The sequence below is a fragment of the Pyricularia grisea genome, chromosome VI (genome assembly GCF_004355905.1).
Source record: "Pyricularia grisea strain NI907 chromosome VI, whole genome shotgun sequence".
NCBI classification, from domain to species: Eukaryota; Fungi; Ascomycota; class Sordariomycetes; order Magnaporthales; family Pyriculariaceae; genus Pyricularia; species Pyricularia grisea.
The window spans coordinates 952,957-974,339 of record NC_044974.1 but is presented as its reverse complement, the minus strand read 5'-3'; the positions used below and the strand labels follow the sequence as shown (position 1 = coordinate 974,339).

Below are 21,383 nucleotides of genomic sequence, written 5' to 3'. Positions count from 1 at the left end.
CTCTCGCAGGTTACCCTTATCAGTGTCATTTAATCAAGGGTACTTTGATCTAGCCCAGCCCATGCTTTACGACTTTAATCGCCGTTACGGAGTAATGGCAACTCGGCACAATGCCCCCACCCCGCTCGAGCTGTGGATCGCGTGGCGCGAGAGCTCGTTTGTTGTGTTCCCCATGGCTATCGCAAACAGTCAAGACAAGTTTACCTAGGGCTCTCTGTCTGTTCTAGTTCTAGAAGAATTGTGTTGTTGGAGTCCAGACCGAATGGTTTATTTCAATTGCGCACGCATTACCACTGGTAGCTTCAAGCATCGCTTCGGATGGACCGTTGCAATCCAATGATGATCTCAACTTTCATCTTCACTTTTTGTCGGGTCGTCCTTCCATCGGACGACACTTGACAGTAACTTTGATGGATTTCGGTTGCGACGCTAGTTGCCAGCCTTTCTTTCACCGTTGCGACGTGAATCTGAATCCCACGACCAACACAAGGTGGAGCAAGATAACGTTGTAATTGACAGCCAACGGCCCTTATAGAACCACTCTTCGTAAAGTGAAGGGCGAATTGGATTAATGATTGGCTTGATTGGATTCAGCAGCAATAGATTTTAGGAGATAGGACCGAAGTCCCTGTTGGGCAAGTGGTCCGTGGCACCCTACAAGCTATCCTCACTAGTCTAGTTCTGGCATCTTTGTGTAGGGGGGACATGAATAATTCGCCAGTTGACCTTGTCGATCCTAAACGAGAAAGGCACGGCTGCGACAGCGCGATTGAACCAACCCGAATCGAATGTGGGGCCGTTGAGACTTGCGGGAACAAGCTAGGGTATCTAAGCTAACTTTAAGGTATACAGTACCTTAAGGTGTAGGTGTGGACGCGTGAGGAGGACATCCAATCCCAGTCGAGGCCGCCTTTGGTCAGGTGCTTGCAACAGACGCATCTTTCTAGAACAAAACAGGAAGCACAATTCGTCGTACAAAAACCGGTTTTGATGGCTGGCTGCAGATGCGACCTGTCAGATCATTTAGGCGCTTACTCCCAATATTTCCAATCCTACTAAATGTGCGTAAGAACTTTATTCAAACCCATTGTGTAACAACATGCAAGTTTGCCGCGCACCCGTGTGTTCAAGCAACTGCTTCAAGCATTGCCAAGCGATAAGGCCCCGGCTTGGCCGATTGCCACGCCTTATCTTGGCCACCAAGACGCGACAAGATATTGCACATTCCTTTTCACGAGACTTGTTTTGACATCATCCAATGGTGACCATGACGCCCATCGTCCCTCTCGAGTTTGGAAAAGTAAATAAATTGTCCTCCCAGGAGTTTAGGAGGTGGGCCTTCATATTTTTGGTCAGTCTTCTCCCCCCCTTTGTGCACTTCAATGCAGTCCAAAATCATTTCGCTCAGAGCTGAAATAAACTTTAGGAATCAATGCAGGCTGAATGCCCAGTCAAATGACTCGCCCCCACACCTAAAGTTCATTCCCTATGGTCCTATGGATACCTTACTTTGTGTACATAGTATCTAACCAACCGAGGCAGCTTTCTCTCGGCGGAAGGCCTAATCTGGCAGCTCGTTCTCTTCCCTCATCGATTGACATCCACATTTTTTGTGGCAAGAGAGCCGCAAGCGAATGGTCCAGGGAGGTCGGCAAAAGCGGGGAGGACAACCCACTCGGTGCCGAATCGCCGGGCTGCGCCGACAAAAAGCGTCCCATTATCAAATTTTTCCATTTGAGAGATAAAACCAATGTTTCTTTTTTGTATTCTGTCTCCACGAGATAATGTCCTCCACGGGGAGACCGGATTTGGGGGGACTTGGGGAATCCTTATCCCGATCCCCCTTACCACGTACGCATGAGTTGAGACCCACTAATGAATTAGCTTGATAATAGATGGCTGGAGATTGGTTCTTTTGTAAAGCTTCCACGCGCCAACGTCACACGACAGTGGAGTCGATGCCTTTTTCTTTTGCGTGCAGCCGTCGATTTTTCCAGGACAACCGGTTCACGGTAACCAACCAACCCCCAAAAATTACCAGAACGAGATGCCATGAAATAAAAATAAAATAACCCAAATAAAAAAGAACAAAGCAAAACCACCTTTCCCCAAATTTTAATAATATCGAGCCTTTAATCACCTGCTAAACCAAGATCAAGTCCTTTATATAGCAACCACTCCATATTAATACATAATTGTAGCTGGATAGGTAATCTTAATTGCCTTGTCAACGAATAAGCTTATTTATTGGGAACGGGGCGATCGAAGCTATATCCATCAGACTGATCTGAAATGCAAGAACAAGCCTGCGAATTTTTATTTTATTTTCGCCGCTGACAACCGACTCGACGTCCGAAACCTGGCCGTTCCAATCACCATCATCATCGCAAGGGACCAATTTGCCGCTCAGTCGGTGGCAATCACGGTGGTTAGCCCGGTACCCCGGTACGGTAGCCGGCAGGATGGCCTGCACCGTTGGTATCAGATTGATAACCTGGATTACCCATAACCGATCGGGTAACTAAAGCGCCGTTGTTGTTATGCATGTCCCCCGCCTTGGGCTTTGACCAAAATGGCTATACCTGGTGGGTAAAATCGAACGTTGGAATAAAATCGACCACAACCTCTACAAGTTATCTTCCTTACACGTCAAATCTTAACTTTTGGTACATTTATTTCGTGTTATGCCGCCAATAGTAGTACTCCTATCCCCCATCTCATCTCTTTGGGTTAAATCGGGAATAGTTTGTCAAGACATGACCATTTCAGATTGATCACAATACAAATAATTACTTACCTTATTTATCCCAGTTCTATGAACGTATAAAGTGCTCTTAGTATATATAACAATTGCGCGCCACATATGCTTATGATCTTGAAGAGAAGCTCCTCTGGATAACAAAGATCTTCACGCGGTCTTTGTCAGTTGTGACAAATCTGTTGGGTCTCGAATTACATCTAGCTGCATTCGTATCTGGCCCCAAACCCTTGTTTGATTGGCCGAAACGGTTTGACGGGGAAGACTGCACACCTCTTTAACTAGAGCAGGATTTGATACCCTGTCGGTTCACTTTGCCCCTCGGAATAACTATAGATTTCCCGGATACGGTCGGCTTTCGGCATACGTTGGGAATTTGTGTTTTTTTTTTTTTTTTTTTTTTTTTTTTTTTGCCTCTCACAGCTTGCCCAGCTTATCTATCTTTTCCTTCTTTCGCTTCTCTGTGCCGTGACTTTCTCCTACATCTCCTTCTCGGTACGCTTAATCTCTTCGGCAACCGAGACCCTATCAGACTGGCTCTGCAGGACATTAATCTATGTCAAGCATGAATAGGTGGCAACGGAGCATGTTCTCCCCGACCCTCTGGTGATTCCTGGTAGTGAAGGTATTGCATCATGGATCAGACTCTATCGGCTTTGCCTTTCCCTCGAGCATGCTGAGAGGGCGGGTATGATGATGGTACGGCCGTGCCCACGCTTTCTTCGGTTCCTGAAAACTGCTTTATCGAATTTTCAACTCGCTCCTCACGCCTGCGCGGGCGTATTTGGACTGCTACCAACGGGGTTTACAATTGTCAATTTTTGCCCCTTATCGAAGCCGCGACAGACATTTCCGATCCGTCCAATGCCAAGCCTGATCGATGATGCCCGGTGCGGCGGTGCACAATCCACAGAGAGACCCAGGTTCCATGAACAAAGCTCAATCAGTTCAAAAGGTGTCGGTTGTAGCGACCAGGTTGGCTGCAAAGTCTTTTAGGTGGCATTACGGCGGGTTGCTGCTTGCCTCCCACGACGCGGTCAGATTATCCGTTCGGAAAGCCCCCGCCCCCTAAGGGCCTAAGTTGCCTGCCAGCCCTAGCTTGGTGGCTGTGAGGTCGCCCTCGCCTATGCAGTTCACTCCCTCACCCAATGCCTCCCTATAACGTTCCGACAGGTTTCCCAGTATTGTGTCTGGTGACAATGAAGGCATACCGGGCGAAAAGGGTCTGGGTGATGTCGGTAGTGAAAACTATTCCCTCGCCGGGAATGGCGGCGAGATTCTTGTCGCCCGTGAAGAAGAGCTTACTTGCTGGAACGTAGTTCATGGCTCCACGAAACTACCTAGTTGATGTGAGCGGCACGCCAGTGCAGAGTCACCACTAAGCATAGAGTCCTGGTAGGCCAAGTTCATTGTTGAGTCCCCAGGCGTGTTTTGATTGTATAGCATCGTTGTTCATTCCATTGGCAGGATCACGCTACGAAAGTTCAAATGACCAACTGGCCATAGCCTCTCCACTCTGGCCATGAGCTGGTCGATAACTTTCTTTGCATACGCGTTGGACGGGACTACAGCATTCGTGCGTTGCGGTGTTTGCATCGGCTGGGATCATTAGGCCAGCAATAACAACTCTATCTGATCCGGTTGAATATCAAGTTGGCATCGGGCCACCTGTTGGTATACAACTCCGTGTTGTTGGTATGATAGCTGTTGATATTTCACTTCTTGCCAATTCCCTGCCTCTGGTGGTGTTTCAATCACCGTCACTGCTACTGGCTGCAGAGTTTACGGGTCAGGAGAGCCCCACTGCGTATTGATTCGCGTTTGCACCAACGCAGTAAGAGTAAAGGTACTTGCAAGCGAAGCATCCCATGAAAGTCGAATTTGCAGAGAGTACCCCTTCTCTCTGACAGGTTCCTACCAGCCACATATTTAACGATTCGGATTTGAATTTCCTGGATTATATAGGTCTTTCAGCTTGGAAACGAGTTTCCCTGGCGAAAACCAGTAGTGCAAGGCATTGTCATGCGCAACCAAGACGTTCCTCATCATGGTCCCAACCCTGGCTTGATCAAGGTGCTTATTGTTTATCAAATAAAAGAGGCTTAACTGGGCATTGCACCTGGCATTTTGCAGCCGGCTGCTGATAAAATGAGTGTTCTCACAGTATGGCGGCAGGCTGCCATCTGGGGCCTGGTCCAGTTGACCCACATCTAATCGTATAGGTACGGAAGCCTCCCACCATCGTCATCGTCGATGCTAATGTCTTGTACTTTACGGATCAGCTGTTGCTCGTCCCCTTACCAAAATACAGAACAATATCACCTCAGATTGGTATGCTTGTCGCGAGACTATACGAATGAGTGTATAGGCAGATAATAACCCAACTTCTGAAGCATCCCTCGACTGCCACTAGATAATTACATAGCCGTTGGCCAGCGGAGTGGATACCCAGGCTGTTTCATAGTTGGGAGCTAAGAAAACCAGCTCTGATTTGGTCAGTTCCAGAGCAAAGGCGAGCGGCGTTGCTCACATCATACGACTCTCAACCGAGACCTTAAAAGTCCGAATCTATCCCACAGCCGTCCAAAAGAATAAATCAAGTAATACTTTGAGGACTTGAAGTTGATCGGAAATATTAACCACTGACCCTGTAATGGTTAAAGGATTAAGCCCCATCTATTGGGTGCCATGGGCGCTGTATCGGCTGACATGAGTGTCGTCCACACACGGATCGTGGCTCTGTATTCGACCAAGAAGGCGCACACATTCGAGCCCCGGTCGTCGTGGGATCTGAGGCGATTAACCTATTACATTTGTCGGGTTTGAAGCTGAATAACACATGAACGGAGGCTTTGGTATCAATGGTAGATACTTTTGGCTGCATGCGTGTCAAAGTCTGACTTCTAAGCCCAACTGCTGTGAAGGACTATATGAGCCGCTCTGACATATTACTGAAGGCTAAGTTAATAAAATAAGTGCTAAGTTGACACATCACCATCCCAGAGAAGTACACAATTGTCACTAATACATGAGCTTGTTCAAGTCATCCCCAGCGGCTTCACGAAGGACTCAGTATCCTGAATCTTTTGGATCTTCATTTTATCTGTGGCCATCAACAATTTCATCGCGGGGAGTTGAAGAAGCGATAAAGCTATTTGAGTATTGAATAGGCATTCATCAGTGGTCCATAGAGGTATTTATAGAAACTTGTTAGTAAAGACTGTAAACTTTACAGGCAAATGCTCGAATATTGCCGAACGTTGGTTAGTTTACCTGGGTACGCTGTTTAACATTGTTAGTTTTGCATTTGCTGGATCTCATATGAGCTAGATAATATAAAGATAAAAGCTTTAACTGCCATCAACCTGAGAGTGTCACTATTTTTAACAACTTATAGTCAATCTACCAATGCGACGATGAACATTATGGTTTATAATTAGAAGTGTTAGAATGCAAGAGTCGCTTAGCGGATGTGCCATACTTGAAATTATCCACTTGCATGAAATCATGGTTTGGCTGCATCAATTGAATGAACTAGGTAGGCTTATGAGGTCAGATGTCAAGAGAGGAAATATTTAATCAGGATGCTTTGGAGTTTTTCCCGTTTTCTTTTTTTTTTTTTTTTTTTTTTTTTTTTTTTTTTTTTCCAAAAGTGGCACTTGTCAACTACCTTATTGATCAGCTTGGTTTTCTTTTCGATTTACATTCGCATCTGCCTACAAAACCACGCTGACCTTGTATCATTTCCGCGTTTTTTACCTTTTAGTTCCTTCGAAGTTGCAAAGAAAATGCGCTTCATCTTTGCATTCGCAGCCATTTTGGCATGCGGCGCCACGGCTTCACCCAGCGATTCGAATTCCCCTCGCCAACCGGCACAATTGCTGCCTTTTTATACATTCATGGAAAAAGAGGTTCCGGGTTATAACAACCCCCGAGTCGCCAAAGACGAAGAAGCCGTACGGACAGCCAAGAAGAAGTACGAAAAGTTGGAAGTAAAGCACTTAAAAGAAGTCCGCGAGTGGGAGGACTATAAGGAAATGCTGAAAGTGGAAGAAATTATGAAAGGGATACGAGAACGAAGAGAAAAAGAGAAAAAGAACCAAAGAAACAAGATTTAAGATTGGTCGGACCGGGGTCAATATGCTCGATAAACTACGCCAGGTCGTTGCCTTTGAGCTCATCTCATCGTAAACAAATAATGTTTGGGGGACACGCATGCGAGGTCGGGAAAGCTTGGCCCTGGGCTCTATCTAGACCTGCCTAAATACTTGGACAATGAAAGCAGTGATTGGAGACATCCCATCTGCAACGGATATTCTGGACAAGGAAGTTTACAGGCAGTTGCTCGGTCGAAAGTGGAATATGTCTGCAAATTATCTTTCTATTTCGTCTCAATTATCGGCAATATCCAGATGCAGGTGACTATTTATCATGAGGCGCAGCCTCCAGGGATGTGACTGTCTGCAGCTGTTGGGAACCAAATGGTAAGATGGGAAGGGTAAAGGGGTAAAAAGGAATATATCTTCATGTAAGGAGATAGAAACCCATGGGCCAAAGTTGCATTCAATTTTTCTTTTTTGCACAATCCGGATTTTGAACGTCGCTGTTTTATCAACGCGCTCCAGCACTGGGAATGACCACGGGCATGCCATGCACTTGTACACCTATCCTGAAAATAACGCCGTTGAGGAGTGTGAAAAGGGGTTGGTTTGAAGTCCGGGAGTTGATTGGGAGGTGTATGTTGGGATGACGATAAATGCATGCAGAAAATCATACTGAGTATCCGTTTGTGCAGGAAGAGCTGGCACGTTCGCCCAAACTTATACCCCTTGACGGAAAATCTACTGAGAGTGTTTGGCGAGACACAAATTCGCTTTATAGCTGACTGCGTTCGCAAGCTGAAAGAAAACCCAACGGAGTCTGCTACTCAAGGCCACATTAAGTAGATGCTTCGAGGTTGCGGATGGGGTACACAGTAGGTGTAAGAGGTTTACTTGAGTAGCAGAGTGAGTGACATACAGGCACATGTGGGGGTTTCAGCTTTCCAAGGAATCAGCAGGATCAACTCATCTTCTCCACTGGATGGACTATCTGACCGTAAGGTCCCCGTAAGGGCGTCACTGCTCAAGGTCCTCACGCTATCACAGAAGTGACGGTGGTGATTCAGGACTATCCAAGGCTCAGAGGCATAATCCTAGCGGTGCTGGAAATGAGGCAAGGCACGCTTCTTGGTTACTTTGTTTTATCTTGCAAATTGCGAAGGAAAACAAAATAATACCGCTCGCCACGAGACTAGGGCCCGTTGGCGATTTCAGAGTTAGTTCGCCATGAACAAAAACCCAGCAGGGCCCCTATTGGCGGCCTAAACACGTGATGAGATGTTTTCAGGCTCAGTCTTGTCGGTCTATTTGTAGGACATGAACATGACTCTAGAGGAGTCTTATTTCTTCTTTCTCGCACAGGCCCCATTCAGCGAATGGGAAGGACTTTGTGGCGTACGTAAAGTGGCTTATTCTCGGTCGGAGGATGGAGATAGTTGGTTTTCCCTGTGCCCCCAATCAATACAATGCTTGGCTTACAGATCTAGAGCTCTCGGCAATGATCCTGCCATGAGATGGACAAGAAACATCCCGAGAAACAAGACTTGTAGCGCTCTTGGCCGCATCTCTTGGTCTCTGCAGCATGCTGACACCTTTCTGCAAGTAAGTTTCTGCAAACAATCAAGCTTGGCAAAACCAGGACTCCTCAAACATTTCAAATGGGACAAAGTTGGCGAATATGAGCCATTGAAGTTAAAAGGGTCGAGTTGGTATATCATATCAGATAAAGGGGTTGTAGCAGACAAACCCAAAATCTTACGGAGACCAGAGAACACGAATCACACTGCCACGTGCAAAGCGATCATTTAACAGACACACTATGGGTCAGTGATCAGACCCATTAGTTATAGGCAGGCAACCCCTGTGGGGCCGGCCAGAGGGATGGATAATTTGCATACCCAATTCCAATAGCGGACATTTAAATAGATTGATGCGAGCATCGAGGTTCCACCACTTGCTCCTATGACCAGTTAAAAGTTTCCTGCATGAATGGAATGTTGGTCGAGATCACCACGGCCCCTATTCCCTTATTTCCCGTCTAAAAGTTCGGATGGGAATATGTCCCAGAACGGCGGGTCAGCCTTTCTTTTTAAACAGCACGAGTCCTTATCCAGTCCGATCTGCAGATGACATGGACATCGTGGGCTGACATGATTGTGTCCTATTATTCCTTGAGAAGATTTCGCAGAAGAATGAATCATTAATGCTGCTCTGACCTCTTCTTAGTCTGGTTTCTCTGCGTGTCAGGTTGAGAATGAACTGGAGATGAAGGTTTCTTTAGGATTTGAATCGAATCATGAGCGTCTCAGGCCGCTGTCGCAGAAAATATGTTATTTTGTTCCGGTCATAACTTCATAAGCAATCCTGTATTTTCGAGTCGGTAACCAAATGTGGGCAATAGAGGCGAATGGCGTGCATGTCGGTCGAGAGGAGGATCCCTCGGGTGGCCAACAGCTAGCTATTGGCATGTATGATGACCGAAAGGGATGCGGGTGGCGCCGTGGAGTTTACTGACTCTAGAACTAGACCCAAGCTCCATGTCTCTGTTCTTCAGCTTCGATGAAGGAGCAACTCGGGCGACCTTGTCTAGCCTAGTAGTGGCATGTCGTTTGGGGGTGGGGTCATGCTACAAAGTATGACTTATGACTGGACAGAGGTACTGGAAAGTGGGAAAGCTTACTGGAGATACCTACCCCAGTAGAGAAGGGTGTGGGTCCGGGGACTTGGCGCATCCTTGGCGGCAAGTGTTCCGAACCAACCAAATGCGAGTCAGTCTACACGTGGGTGGGGATTTGATCTTGATAGGGACGACACGTCTAAGGCTGAGCTCGAATCTTGAACCTTTTTGTCAATTGTTTCTCTCTCTCCATGGGACCTCGGTCGACAAAAACACGCGCCAAGCGGCCAAGCAGGGACGAAAAGACCCAAGCAAGCCAAGCTATTGACAAGAGATTTGTCATGAGATTTACTAGAGTCCAAGACGGCAATTTGGTCTTCTCGAGGGGCTTAGCACCCCCCCCCNCCCCCCCCCTTGACAAGCTTGAGGAGGGAACCAAGGCTTGAGCCAAGAATATCCAACGACACATTGAGTATTGACGCACGTGGGTAGTAGTTTGGCCATCAAAAGTTTTTTTCTTCCCCCACCAACCTCATGCTCTAACTTTGTTTCGCACCATTCAAATTGGGGAGTGGCCAATTGCCTTGAAATTGTAAATGAGCTGGTAGCCAACTGGCTCCCGAGTCGAGCACAAAATAAGGATCGTGGTGTGGGGGTTCGTTCGTCATGGTCGCCACGAGGGCCCCTGCCTTTGTTGGTCGCTTTGCAGCGATGCATTTGTTTGTTCTTTTCTCCAGCAGACGGCTGATGGATCGGATTCGAGATTCTGGGTCGGTGTCTAATGTGGATTGGGTTGGTCGGCCGTTTCATGCGGCAAGCAGGCGGGCATGCAATACTCCCGTAGCACAGCACAGCACACACACCCACGGCCTACCTACTCCTGGGAAGGTTACTCCGAGGGCAAGGGGGGTATCGGTTAATCAGTTTTTAATTTGTGCAAGCTGACCTGACATCCGACAATATAAGAACTCTAGCACCCTCGCTATTCCTGACAGCTAAACCTGACTTTGAGTTTCTCCAAGCAGGCAGGGTCAACTCTCTTCGGTCATCTGAAGATTTCAGCTTCAACAAAAAAAAAAAAAGAACAGACCCCTCCGCCGAGTTTGTTGATCGAACTTGTTAATTGTATCACCAAATAGCTCTGTCTATTCCCCGTTCATCATAAAGCCTCTTCAAGATGCTTGACCAGTACACCTACGTCTTTGCCATTGGCACCTTTTTTGCCCTGTTGGATGCATACAACAATGGCGCAAGTGAGTCAACCTCGACTGGATTCCTTCTTTCTATCAATAAGATTATGTACATCAAAACTAACCTATACGATCCCCTTCCCCTCTAGACGACGTCGCAAACGCCTGGGCAACCAGCGTTTCATCACGATCCATCACGTACCGCCAGGCCATGGTCCTAGGTACAATCTTCGAGATGTTGGGCGCCATCACGGTCGGAGCCCGCACTGCCGAAACCATCAAGAACGGCATCATCCCCAACGACGCCTTCCGTGGCGACGCTGGCGTGCAGATGCTCGCCTTCACTTGCGCCCTCGCTGGCGCCTCAACCTGGGTCATGTGGTGCACGAGGCACTCGGCCCACGTCTCATCGACCTACTCGCTCATCTCATCCGTCGCTGGTGTCGGTGTCGCCACCGTTGGTGCCAGCAAGGTTCAGTGGGGTTGGAACAACGGCAAGGGTCTCGGTGCCATCTTTGCCGGTCTCTTCATGGCTCCCGCAATCTCAGCAGGCTTTGGCGCTACCATCTTCATGCTCATTAAGCTCATCGTTCACTTGCGTAAGGACCCCATCCCCTGGGCCGTCTACACATCGCCCTTCTTCTTCCTCATCGCCGCCACTGTCTGCACCCTGTCGATCGTCTACAAGGGCTCTCCCGCCTTGGGCCTTGCATCCAAGCCCCCATCATTCATCGTCGCTGTCACCTTGGGTACCGGCTTCGGCGTTGCTCTCTTGGCTGCTCTCTTCTTTGTTCCCTTTGTCCACGCCAAGGTCATCAAGAAGGACTACACCTTGAAGTGGTATGACTTCCTCCAGGGCCCTCTTTTGTTCATGCGTCCCGCCCCGGCCGACCAGGACAACATCCTCGCCCGCGTCCCCAACTACGCCGTCGTCCAGCACGATGAGGAGGAGGAGGAGACCCGCCGGCCCGATGTTGCCACCACCGCCTCCGGCTCGCAGCACTCCAGCAACGACCTGCCTATCAAGTCCGTCGACGGCGCTGGCGACAAGGCTAGCCAGGACTCGGAGAAGCAAATGGTCATGGCCGAGGCCGCCCGCCCGCAAAAGACATACAAGGAGCTCCAGGAGGACGGCGAGCGCAAGCTCCACGCCAAGCTGTGCAAGGGCAAGGGCCCGTTGGGCTGGGCCATGAGGACCCTCCGCGACAACCCCATGGGCCCCGGTCAGGTCTACGAGCGCCACAACATCATCCGCCTGATCAAGCGCCTTCCCGCCATGGTGGTCGTCGGCGCCCTGTACGGTCTTCATTACGACATCCACTCTGCCCAGTCCGGTATCTCTGGCACGCCCGAGGGTGAGCGAATGGCCAGGGTCTACGCCAACGCCGCCAAGTATAGCAACGAGGTCGAGCACACTTACTCCTTCGTCCAGGTCCTGACCGCCTGTACCGCCTCCTTCGCACACGGCGCCAACGATATTGGAAACTCGGTCGGTCCCTGGGCTGTCATCTACGCCGCATGGAAGACTGGCAGCCCTGCTGCATCCAAGGCGCAGGTTGAGGTTTGGCAGCTTGCAGTTTTGTCCTTGACAATCAGTCTTGGTCTGATTACCTACGGCTACAACATCATGAAGGGTGAGTTTTCTATTTCCTACAGTCGTCTTCTCCAGAATAGCATGTAACAATCATACTAACCCCAACGAATGTAAAAAAAAACAGTCATGGGCAACAAGATCACCTACCACTCCCCTAGCCGTGGATCCTCCATGGAGATGGGCGCCGCCATCACCGTCCTCGTCTTCTCGCAGTACTCCCTCCCCGTATCGACCTCCATGTGCATCACGGGAGCCACCGTCGGCGTCGGCCTCTGCAACGGAACCTTCAGGGCCGTCAACTTCCAGCGTGTCGGCCTGCTCGTCTTCTCTTGGGTCATGACCATCCCCGTCGCCGGCACCATTGGTGGTGTGCTGATGGGACTGATCCTTAATGCTCCTCACTTCACTTCATAGACGGGGGGCGCTTTTCATGTGTGCTTCCTCTTGTCTGAGTCGTATTTAGAGAAAGGCGCGTCTACCGGGTCTCACAAAATATCCCCAGTGTTGAACTGTGGAAGATCCGGCTATTCTTTTGGTTTCCTTCCTTTGCATCTCGGGATAGCGGATTTTGGGTTTCGGTTTTAGGGTATATAAGAGTTAATAGAGCTGGAGGTGAAGGGTTCTGGGCGACAGTGATACCATATTTACGCAGAACAAAATAATATAGTCATTTATTCAAGTCAGTTTTTTCTCTTGCCTGGTCAGAGGTTCAGCACTCGCGTTGATCAGAAATCACCTTTGGTTTTGGTGGATACCTACCTACCTGCGTTCCCATGCCACCTTTGGACTCTTTAGTGGCTTAGCAAAGGGAATAGGCTCCCGACTTAGCCTCCGTCGGCAAAACCTGCACTTGTCCCCGAAAAGGCTTGTCAAATATCCAGTTGCCCATGAGTCGAAGTACAGAGATCCGATTGGCCCCATGTCTTGGCACATCACCGCCGTGGACTGTGGCACCAGAAGCAACCTCTCCCACTAACATGTTGCGGTTCGCATCTGGCGATCTCGGGGAGCAAAAAGAAAGAGAGCTTGATATCAAGCCCCTGGGGTATCTTGGCACCAATGGAATGCAACGACGAAACCTCCAAAAGCATCCCAAAATATCTCATGATTTTCACTTTGTAAGAATCCCTGCCGTGAATCCGACCCCCCCTCCCTAATGAAGCCAATCTACGAGCTTTGCGCCTCCCTCGACATCCCCCCTCCGCCAAACGGCCGCCTGCACCTCGGCTGCGTGCTCACCAACGTCGGCACCACCACCCGAGACGCATTTGCCGGACCAACCGCTCAACCACGCCGGCCGCATCGCCATATCCGCGTCTGAAGCGCCCGACTGAGTTCTCGACAAGGGCTTCGCTGCGACTGCGGGTGAGCTGGGAAGCAATCCCAACGGCAACAGCAAGCAGCGTCTGGGCGGGCCTGCTCAGAAAGGACGGCCCCGCCGCAGCTGGTAGCAGCAGTAAGCTGAAGTGGCCGTCCAAGAGCAAGGGCGATATAACTTGCTGGTCGTGGACGGCGTGCACACGCTCGAGTTCGCGCCGTCGGGGGAGTACCTCGCCCGGACGCTGGACCACGGCGGCGTGCTCAGGTATCTGCAGCTGACTAGAGGAGAGAAGCCGCTGTATGTCGTGACGGGGTTCAAGTGCGTTGTGGGTGCGACGCTGGTCGGGAAGGGTGCCGAGAGGAGGGGGCTTGGGGTTGCTGTGCCGGCGCAGGCTTGGGGTGAGGATGAGGGTGGCGTCAATGATTTCGGTGGGCAAAAGGCGTTCTTGCTGGGCTACCGTACGCTGCGGATGACGTGGGCCGCAAAGGAAAAGATGGATTCCAGGACGCAAAAGAGCGAGTTGCTAGATATGGAGAATTGGAAAATCGAGGAGGATATAGGCGGTCCAGGCGAGATTGTTGGCCGTGGTGGTGGCTATGGGAATCTGGGATAGAGACATCGACGTGGATCTTTCCTATACACGTCCACCGCGGAACAGGTTCGTTTGTCCAAGCAGCAGCGCAGTTCTTGGGCATGTCAAGTCAACTCAACTTCTAGGTTCATGATCATCTTGAACATCGGTAAACATCCAGGGATCTCAACTAAAATCCATGTCTCCCAGCTTGCTTGTATCAGTCGCATGAAATAACCACCTAGTTTATTTACCTCTTGACCTGGTCCTTGATCACGAGCAAAGACTTTGGCTCGTCGTATATATAGTATGAGTCTATCTCCACAGGCCTTGCTACACTCGATCCTTCACCATTGTCCGCAGATGATTCAACATCGTCATCTCGACCCGCTGAAGACGGTCCTGAATGAGCGATATCATCCCGACTCTCCAAAGTGCTTTGCAGCGTGGAAGGTACGTAAGTAGTTGGGCTTTCGAGCTCAAAAGTCCTGGAATCCGAATCTTCCAATTCCGCTCTATTCTCTGCGGATCCGAGAAGGCTGTCAGACTCCATGGGGTCCAGCTTGAATCGGAAAAGCCCTGTCTTAACTCCCCGATGTAGCCGTTTCCACCGCCATACGTAAAAGCCCACTGCTCCTAGACACAAAAGGGCAGCAACAGCCGATGTGCCTATGTATAGCTTGCTCCAATCCGTCGAGGTCGACACACCAGACACCTCATTCCAGTGGGCCTTCCAGCTGTCAGCAAAGTCAAAGTAATTATTTTTCTCGATATCGGTCTGGTCTGGTTTGAGGCTGACCAGCTGCCTACTGCCAGAATTAGGACCGGGCGCCTGCGATATTATCGTGACGTTGTTGTCATAGTTGACGATGATGTATGCAGCTTGCAAAAATGCTCGACCAAAGTAGAATGCATCGACAGAAGGGATTGGTCTGCATGGAAAGTAGGGCGTTGTGCTTTCAACAAGCGGGGGCTCTAGTTGCAGATTCAGCAGTCTGAATGGAACTTTTATATGGATAATCTTGCCAGTTCGACTCTCGAGCGAAAAGCGCATCCATGCGGACGAGTTTACGATCCTCTCATAGTACGGATCCTCGGTTTTCCAAAGGTAAAGCTTGAGATGCTCGTCAAAGAAGACAGGTAGGTGTTCGGCCGCGGCTTCACAAGTACCTAGCGGCATGTACAAGTATGGCATTTCTGGTGAAATGACCATCACGGCACTGCCATCCCTTCCTCCCATCAACTTTGTGAACCCGGCCGCTGACCATGGCCCTTCGCCGCCGGCGTTGTTCCGGTCCAGACCTCGATATACGGACTCGGGCTCCGATAGGCTCTTGTACGGGGAGGTCCCGACCTCAAATCCCATTGAGACGTCCAGTAAAAAGACGGGGGTGAAGCCTACGTCTCGGTGGTTGAACTCCCCAGACTCGCCGACCACAAGCGACCGGTCGTAGCCACCATAGGTCATGGACCCAGATATATCAAGCAGGACACTCCCCATGTGCATCGCAAAAGATTTTGAGGCGATTTTGCTTCGCATCTGGAACTGAGAGATGAGTGATGGTCGAAAGCGGGGACCAGAGTATCCGGCATAAGGTTCGGGGCCTATACCGAGGATGCCCACCGAGGTGGAATAGTTGTAAAATCTTCCCATATCGGTATAAGGGTGGTCAACTGCTAGTGAAAGGTTTGGATGCTGCACCAGTAGGTTCCCCCCGTCTTTCAATCCGGGATAGAACATGTCAAGGAAAATGCCCTTCAAGAGCTCTTCAGCCCCATTACGAAGACGATACTTGGAAGGCAGCGAAGGCACATAGTGACCGGTTGTGTTGGCAGACCAAACCTGGGTCTTGAGATGTGGACTGGGCCAGAAAGGCATGGTTTCGCCGCGATACGGCGGACTCTGCTCGCCTGCATCTCCAAGAATCGCCTGCCAAGGTCCATCAGGGCCATACGTCCTGGGTGCGCTCTTTTCACCCCTGAACTCGGGTCCTTGACCAAAGTCAGTGGACCATTCATTCATGAGCACTGGCGGGTCGGCTGGCAGTAGCGCGCTGACGTGGAATCCGGGGGCAATGGTTGTAATGAGGGCAAAGGCAACGATGATGCACCTCGCTCGAGCAAACCGAACCCACGGTCGCATCGTGGCTGACTCTTTCAACCATGCGAATGAGCAGGTCTCGACATTTACAGGGAAAGTATGCAGCAAAAGCAAAACAAAGAAAGAAAAAAAAGTGCTAAGAAGCAGGGTATGTTTCGCCAATTGCAGAAGCGCACATCAGGGTGCGTTGTCGACTGGAGCCTACCGTACTACGGCAGTTTGGTAAGCATAGAAAACCATAATTTTCTCGGCCCACGTACGTCAGCCATGCTGGGCGCGGCAGGCACACCGCGTTGCCAGCGGTCAAATGGCAATGCGGGTCACGCCAAGGAAGTCGTGATTGGTTCTGACGCGCTTCGCTCATCTGTTGCCAGTTGCCATTTGTCCATTTCTTACGCGTCTCCATCTTGTCGAATTGGTTGCTTGGGTAGGTAGGTACCTTAGGTAAGGCTGGTAAAAGGTGCTTGCGATTGCGCATAAATAAGGTCCCTAGCAAGATACCTTACCTCTTTGGGTACTTCCGAGGTGTTCCGTAGCACTGCAGGCAAGTGTCTCAAGGTTACCTACCTAACCAGGCCTGTCGGATTGTTGAGCTGTTGTTCAATGTCTTGGTCAGTGATAGAAAAGAAAAAAAAAAAAAAAAAAACAAGAAAAAAAAAAATAGTCCATTTGAGAGACACTCAACCTTTAATTTTCCAGTTGCTTATCATACATCTTTCGAATCTGATCCCGTCCTTGTCGATTAGGCAGGTGGCTGAGAAAGATGACTGCAATCCTAGAAACAGCCCGGCTGGGCAGTTGACCTACAGACAGAGGATCTCCCTGCAGGGTAGGTAACGACTGTTATGTTTTTGGTTCGCCGAGTATGCCAAGGACTCGAATCATCTCCCCCGCACCGCCTACCTTCCATCTCTGGTTACTCTATCAATCCTCATCCTTGATTATAGTTACAATGAAAGCCGCGATGAGCTGTCTATGACTGCCTCGACTGGACAATACGTGCCAGAATTGGCAGGCAATGCATGAACCCCTCTCTGGGCTTGCGACCCGACCTGGAAATCCATCCCTACAAAATGCCCTCGAGTCCATGTTTTGTCGCACCGAAGCCGTTTACCAATTGTTCCCTCGCAAGGAGTCAGGAGACAACACAAGACTTCCTCTTAGCCAGCTTAAACTAGCCGCCTATCATGAAGTCCGCAGTGATTGCGGGCATCTGCCTCTTCTCGCCGTTTGCCACGGCTTCGGCGGTTGCTCCGCGAGACGAAAAGGTCAGCTTTGATGGCCATCAAGTCTTCCGCATCACTGATGCCCCTCGCGGTATCGAGAATGAGCTGAGCGATTTCTTTGCCACCCGTTCTGGGCGCAGTGTCGACGTCGTCGTCCCGCCCAATGAGGTGTCGGCCTTTATGAAGCGAGGGCTCAACACTCAGCTCCTCGACGCTGATATTGGCGAGAAATTCCGCCGAGAGGCCGAGTCTGGCTCCTATGACCGAGCCCTGCACAAGCGCGGTGATCTACCGGACCTCAGCTGGTACGACTCCTACCACCCTTACGCGGACCACTTGCAATACTGGGAGGATCTCCAGGCGGCTTTCCCCAACAACTCGCGCATCTCCGAGCTCCCTGGAAAGTCATATGAGGGGCGTTCGCTGCATGTGTTCCAGATGTGGGGAGACAAGGGCAATGCTGGCGAGAAACCAGCCGTCCTCTGGCACGGAACCGTCCATGCTCGCGAGTGGATCACCACCATGACGGTCGAGTACCTGACCTGGCAGCTGATCAACGGGTACAAGAATGGAGACCTGAACGCCACGACTGCTCTGGACGAGTTCGATTTCTACATTGTGCCATTCCACAACCCCGATGGATTCGTCTACACCCAGACGACGAACCGTCTCTGGCGCAAGAATCGTCAACCGAGGAGCAACACGACTTGCATCGGAACAGACAACAACCGAAACTGGAACTACGAATGGGACTTTCCCATCGAAGACGGACAAGTCGCCAGCAACCCCTGCAGCGAAACCTTCAAGGGCCTGACCGGGGGTGACACCCCCGAGAACCAGGCGCTGGTGACGCTCTCCCAGGAGCTCGAGTCGCGCCCGGGGGGCATCCGTCTGTACATCGACTGGCACAGCTACTCGCAGCTGATCCTTCTCCCGTGGGGCTTTTCGTGCGACCCAGCCCTGCTCCCAGCGAACCTGCCTCGCCAGCGAGAGGTGGGTGCCGGATACGCCAATACGATCGATTCCGTGAGCGGAAAGTTCTACGAGGTCGGCCCTTCGTGTGAGATTCTGTATTACTCTTCAGGCACCGGCAGAGATTACCACCATGGTGCGCACAATGCCACCTTCAGCTGGAGCGTTGAGCTCAGGCCTGGGCGCAGTTCCTCCAATGGCTTTGTCCTGCCGCCCCAAGAGATCAGGCCGACTTCTGAGGAGCACTGGGCTGGTATTCAGTGGGTACTGAACGACATTCTCAAGGATTGAATGGGAAGATGCGCGCCGAGGACATGATCGGTAGCTATCGTACTTACGATAATGTAAACGGTTAACCCAACATCGCACTTCAGATTTGTCTTAATGTTAATTCGAGAGGACCTTACTAGCTCTGGGAGACCAAAGCTTCTTTTCTCAGAATCATAGAGGCTAGCAACAAAATATTTGATTAAACAATCTTGGAAATATTGTCTGCCTCAAGATCGGAAAGACTGCGCTAGGGTTCCCTTTGCAGACCGATGCATCCTGTTTTGAAGTAGTCGAGCTCAATACCGTTATATGCTATGGTGCCACAATTTCTCGTTACACAATCATCGACTCCTGATCCTTTTCTAGCTTGCAAAAGTGGCCTCGCAGAGGCTCCTGAAATTTTGATGCTTTGTGAGTTTTCGACTTCGCTGGGAAGGCCGAAGATTTTGGTGTCCAAAGCACTTCACCGGCCCGCACCAAGGTCTCGTAGATAATAAATCAACCCGCGAGAGAAGATGGGCTGATGGATCAAAGTCCAAAGTAAGCCAGCTGAGCCTACTCACTAGTTCAAGAACACCCATCTCCTCTGTTTCCAGCAACAGACCAGTCCTTCAATGAGTCGATGGAACACTGGAAGGGTTTCTCCAATAAGTCGTTATCTGCCAGTACTCGCATTATTCTGAGAAGCACAGCCCAGAGGTCTGACCAACGAACACTGTCTCAACCAGAGGAGACCAGTTCATGAGAGGCTAAGCAGACGTGAGCGCGTGTAGAGAGTTTAATTCCAAAATAGAACCCTTCCCTCTATCTCCTTGCATCTTTCAACTCTTCATGCTGTCACGGTGACTTTGCTCGAAATATTTGTGTTAGAAACTACACTTGGATCATGCGGTCAGCAGAAAGTAGGGGCAGTCAGCACAAGCCTGTTGTGAGCCTTGACCTCTCCAGTAGACTCGTTGCAAAATTGCAAAATATCTCCAACCGACATGGAAACTAGAGCGAAGTCATCGCATATCATCTTGTCGCATGATACATGTGGTTCATGGCAACGAGAGAAGAGGCCAATAGCCGACGATCCGCGACATTGGTAGGACTGCTATTTGCTTTTAGGCACCTTCTAGCTGACGCAAAAGCCTTGGCAAGCCAAATCAAGATAACCAGGCCATTACTGATCGTACGAGAACCTAATTGATAATCAGCGTTGACATGCCCCTGAGTTCTTCAATAAGCTGTAGCTTGAGTTTGCTTCCATATTAAATAGGTGATATGCTGCCGATGGAATCCTTCCTCGCGTAAATAGGGGCCCATGCCCCTGCTTTTGAACTTGGTGGCGCGACGGCGTTGAAATAGGCTCAAGCCGGGACTAGAAGCTGAGCAGCTTTATTATGCATAATGGTACCCTCAGCTTTCAGCTTCCTATTTGGAGCTACTAAGTGGTCCAGACTAGTCTAGCCCAGACGCTACTACCCCATTCATTTGTTCACTAGCTCTAGTCGGCGTACTTTGTATAGCTGGCGGTCCTGTTTGACAAGGAAAAGCTGGGTATAAGTACAATATAATTCGCTTTGAAGAAGCTTTTTTGTGGTATCCGCAGACTCAAGACAACCCTAATATCTCCTCATATATCTCTGTTTCAAGCTGCTGTACTGCAGAAATTCCCTTTTTCAGACCAGCTCATCTTTGAACCCCTTTGACGGCATATTCTTTAGCGAACGAGGTAGGTTTGCAAGCTCCTTCTTTGACACGATCAACCTGAAAAAAAAGTCTTTAACCACTTATCTGACTCACGCAGGAATTTCAGAACAGTCCCGCTTATTCCCCAAAAAGTCTGCATCAGAATGCAACTTTCGTCACTCATCGGCCTCGTGGCCTTGGCCACCTCCATCACAGCCCAGCAGGACACCGCCCCAAAACCTTGCGCACAACAGCTGGGATTATACAACGGCTGCGTCGCATCCCACGGCGGCACCGGCGGCTGCCACGCAGCGCGACTCAGCAGGGAAGAGAAAAAGGAATGCACCAAGCGCTGCGACGACAACGCCGGGTACACGCTGTGCACCAAGGAGGCCGCGTGCAATACCAAACACGACACCTGCGTCAGCCAGTGCAACACTCATCAGGACCAATGTCTCGTCAATGTACGCGCCAAGTTCGGCCCTCAAGAGACCGAGTAGTTCCCTCATAGCTGCCTGGGTGTAAATGGGGGGTTTTGGGAAAGGAACAGTAATGATAGGGTCAGAACAAATAAGGGGATGCTTTGGCTGCAAACTGTAATGTTTCTATTGTATGGGTTAGTTTGCGGTACCTCGGTTGCATAATAGGAAGTAGTTTTACCTACGCGGCCATTTGTGTATCCGCGATCAAAACAATGCCGGCAAGATGGGGCGCCAGAGGGGAAACCGAGGCCAGTTCCGTGCCGGATGCCACCAATCCCAAAGACCTCATGCCCATTCGGATTCCGAGGTATAATGCGATTTTTCATATTTGTGGTGACAGCATCCGCTAGGAGGAGTGTAGTGCTGCTTGTGCCAAGGTGGATGGTGTGTGCCAAGCAGAGAATTGATGGCTATGCACCAGGCGTTTTTACTCATCTATTATTGTATATAAATAAATGTTCCCGGCGAGGATAAAATACTTTGAAATATAAGGCATTAATATACTGC

General features: G+C 50.0%; 7 protein-coding genes across 7 annotated transcripts; 4 read left to right on the top strand and 3 right to left on the bottom strand.

Moving 5' to 3' along the window:
• Window positions 1-3,826: 3,826 nt before the first annotated feature.
• Window positions 3,827-4,082, bottom strand: PgNI_11416 (uncharacterized protein; the record flags this gene model as incomplete). The annotated part of the gene is made up of 2 exons (XM_031131383.1): window positions 3,827-3,914; window positions 3,970-4,082. 2 exons carry the CDS (start codon window positions 4,080-4,082, stop codon window positions 3,827-3,829), a joined length of 201 nt encoding a protein of 66 aa, XP_030977035.1.
• Window positions 4,083-8,187: 4,105 nt separating this feature from the next.
• On the bottom strand, window positions 8,188-8,442 carry PgNI_11415 (uncharacterized protein; the record flags this gene model as incomplete). Its single annotated transcript, XM_031131382.1, has 2 exons — window positions 8,188-8,304; window positions 8,338-8,442. The coding sequence occupies 2 exons, from the start codon at window positions 8,440-8,442 to the stop codon at window positions 8,188-8,190; spliced, it is 222 nt and encodes a 73-aa protein (XP_030977038.1).
• Window positions 8,443-10,498: 2,056 nt separating this feature from the next.
• Window positions 10,499-12,955, top strand: PgNI_11414 (uncharacterized protein). Its single transcript, XM_031131381.1, has 3 exons — window positions 10,499-10,728; window positions 10,815-12,299; window positions 12,384-12,955. Exons 1-3 carry the CDS (start codon window positions 10,653-10,655, stop codon window positions 12,671-12,673), a joined length of 1,851 nt encoding a protein of 616 aa, XP_030977037.1. The 5' UTR covers window positions 10,499-10,652; the 3' UTR covers window positions 12,674-12,955.
• A 460-nt stretch (window positions 12,956-13,415) lies between these two features.
• Window positions 13,416-14,193, top strand: PgNI_11413 (uncharacterized protein; the record flags this gene model as incomplete). Its single annotated transcript, XM_031131380.1, has 2 exons — window positions 13,416-13,574; window positions 13,789-14,193. The coding sequence occupies 2 exons, from the start codon at window positions 13,416-13,418 to the stop codon at window positions 14,191-14,193; spliced, it is 564 nt and encodes a 187-aa protein (XP_030977032.1).
• A 208-nt stretch (window positions 14,194-14,401) lies between these two features.
• PgNI_11412 (uncharacterized protein) lies at window positions 14,402-16,294 on the bottom strand (the record flags this gene model as incomplete). Its single annotated transcript, XM_031131379.1, has 1 exon — window positions 14,402-16,294. One exon carries the CDS (start codon window positions 16,292-16,294, stop codon window positions 14,402-14,404), a length of 1,893 nt encoding a protein of 630 aa, XP_030977031.1.
• Window positions 16,295-17,439: 1,145 nt separating this feature from the next.
• Window positions 17,440-18,741, top strand: PgNI_11411 (uncharacterized protein; the record flags this gene model as incomplete). The annotated part of the gene is made up of 1 exon (XM_031131378.1): window positions 17,440-18,741. One exon carries the CDS (start codon window positions 17,440-17,442, stop codon window positions 18,739-18,741), a length of 1,302 nt encoding a protein of 433 aa, XP_030977034.1.
• A 1,817-nt stretch (window positions 18,742-20,558) lies between these two features.
• On the top strand, window positions 20,559-20,894 carry PgNI_11410 (uncharacterized protein; the record flags this gene model as incomplete). The annotated part of the gene is made up of 1 exon (XM_031131377.1): window positions 20,559-20,894. One exon carries the CDS (start codon window positions 20,559-20,561, stop codon window positions 20,892-20,894), a length of 336 nt encoding a protein of 111 aa, XP_030977033.1.
• Between the last annotated feature and the right edge of the window lie 489 nt (window positions 20,895-21,383).

Coding starts and splice junctions, on each gene's coding strand:
- PgNI_11414 (XM_031131381.1), top strand. CDS start 10,653: ATGCTTGACCAGTACACCTACGTCTTTGCCATTGGCACCTTTTTTGCC. Junction 10,729..10,814: donor TGCATACAACAATGGCGCAA/GTGAGTCAACCT, acceptor CTTCCCCTCTAG/ACGACGTCGCAAACGCCTGG. Junction 12,300..12,383: donor CGGCTACAACATCATGAAGG/GTGAGTTTTCTA, acceptor AAAAAAAAACAG/TCATGGGCAACAAGATCACC.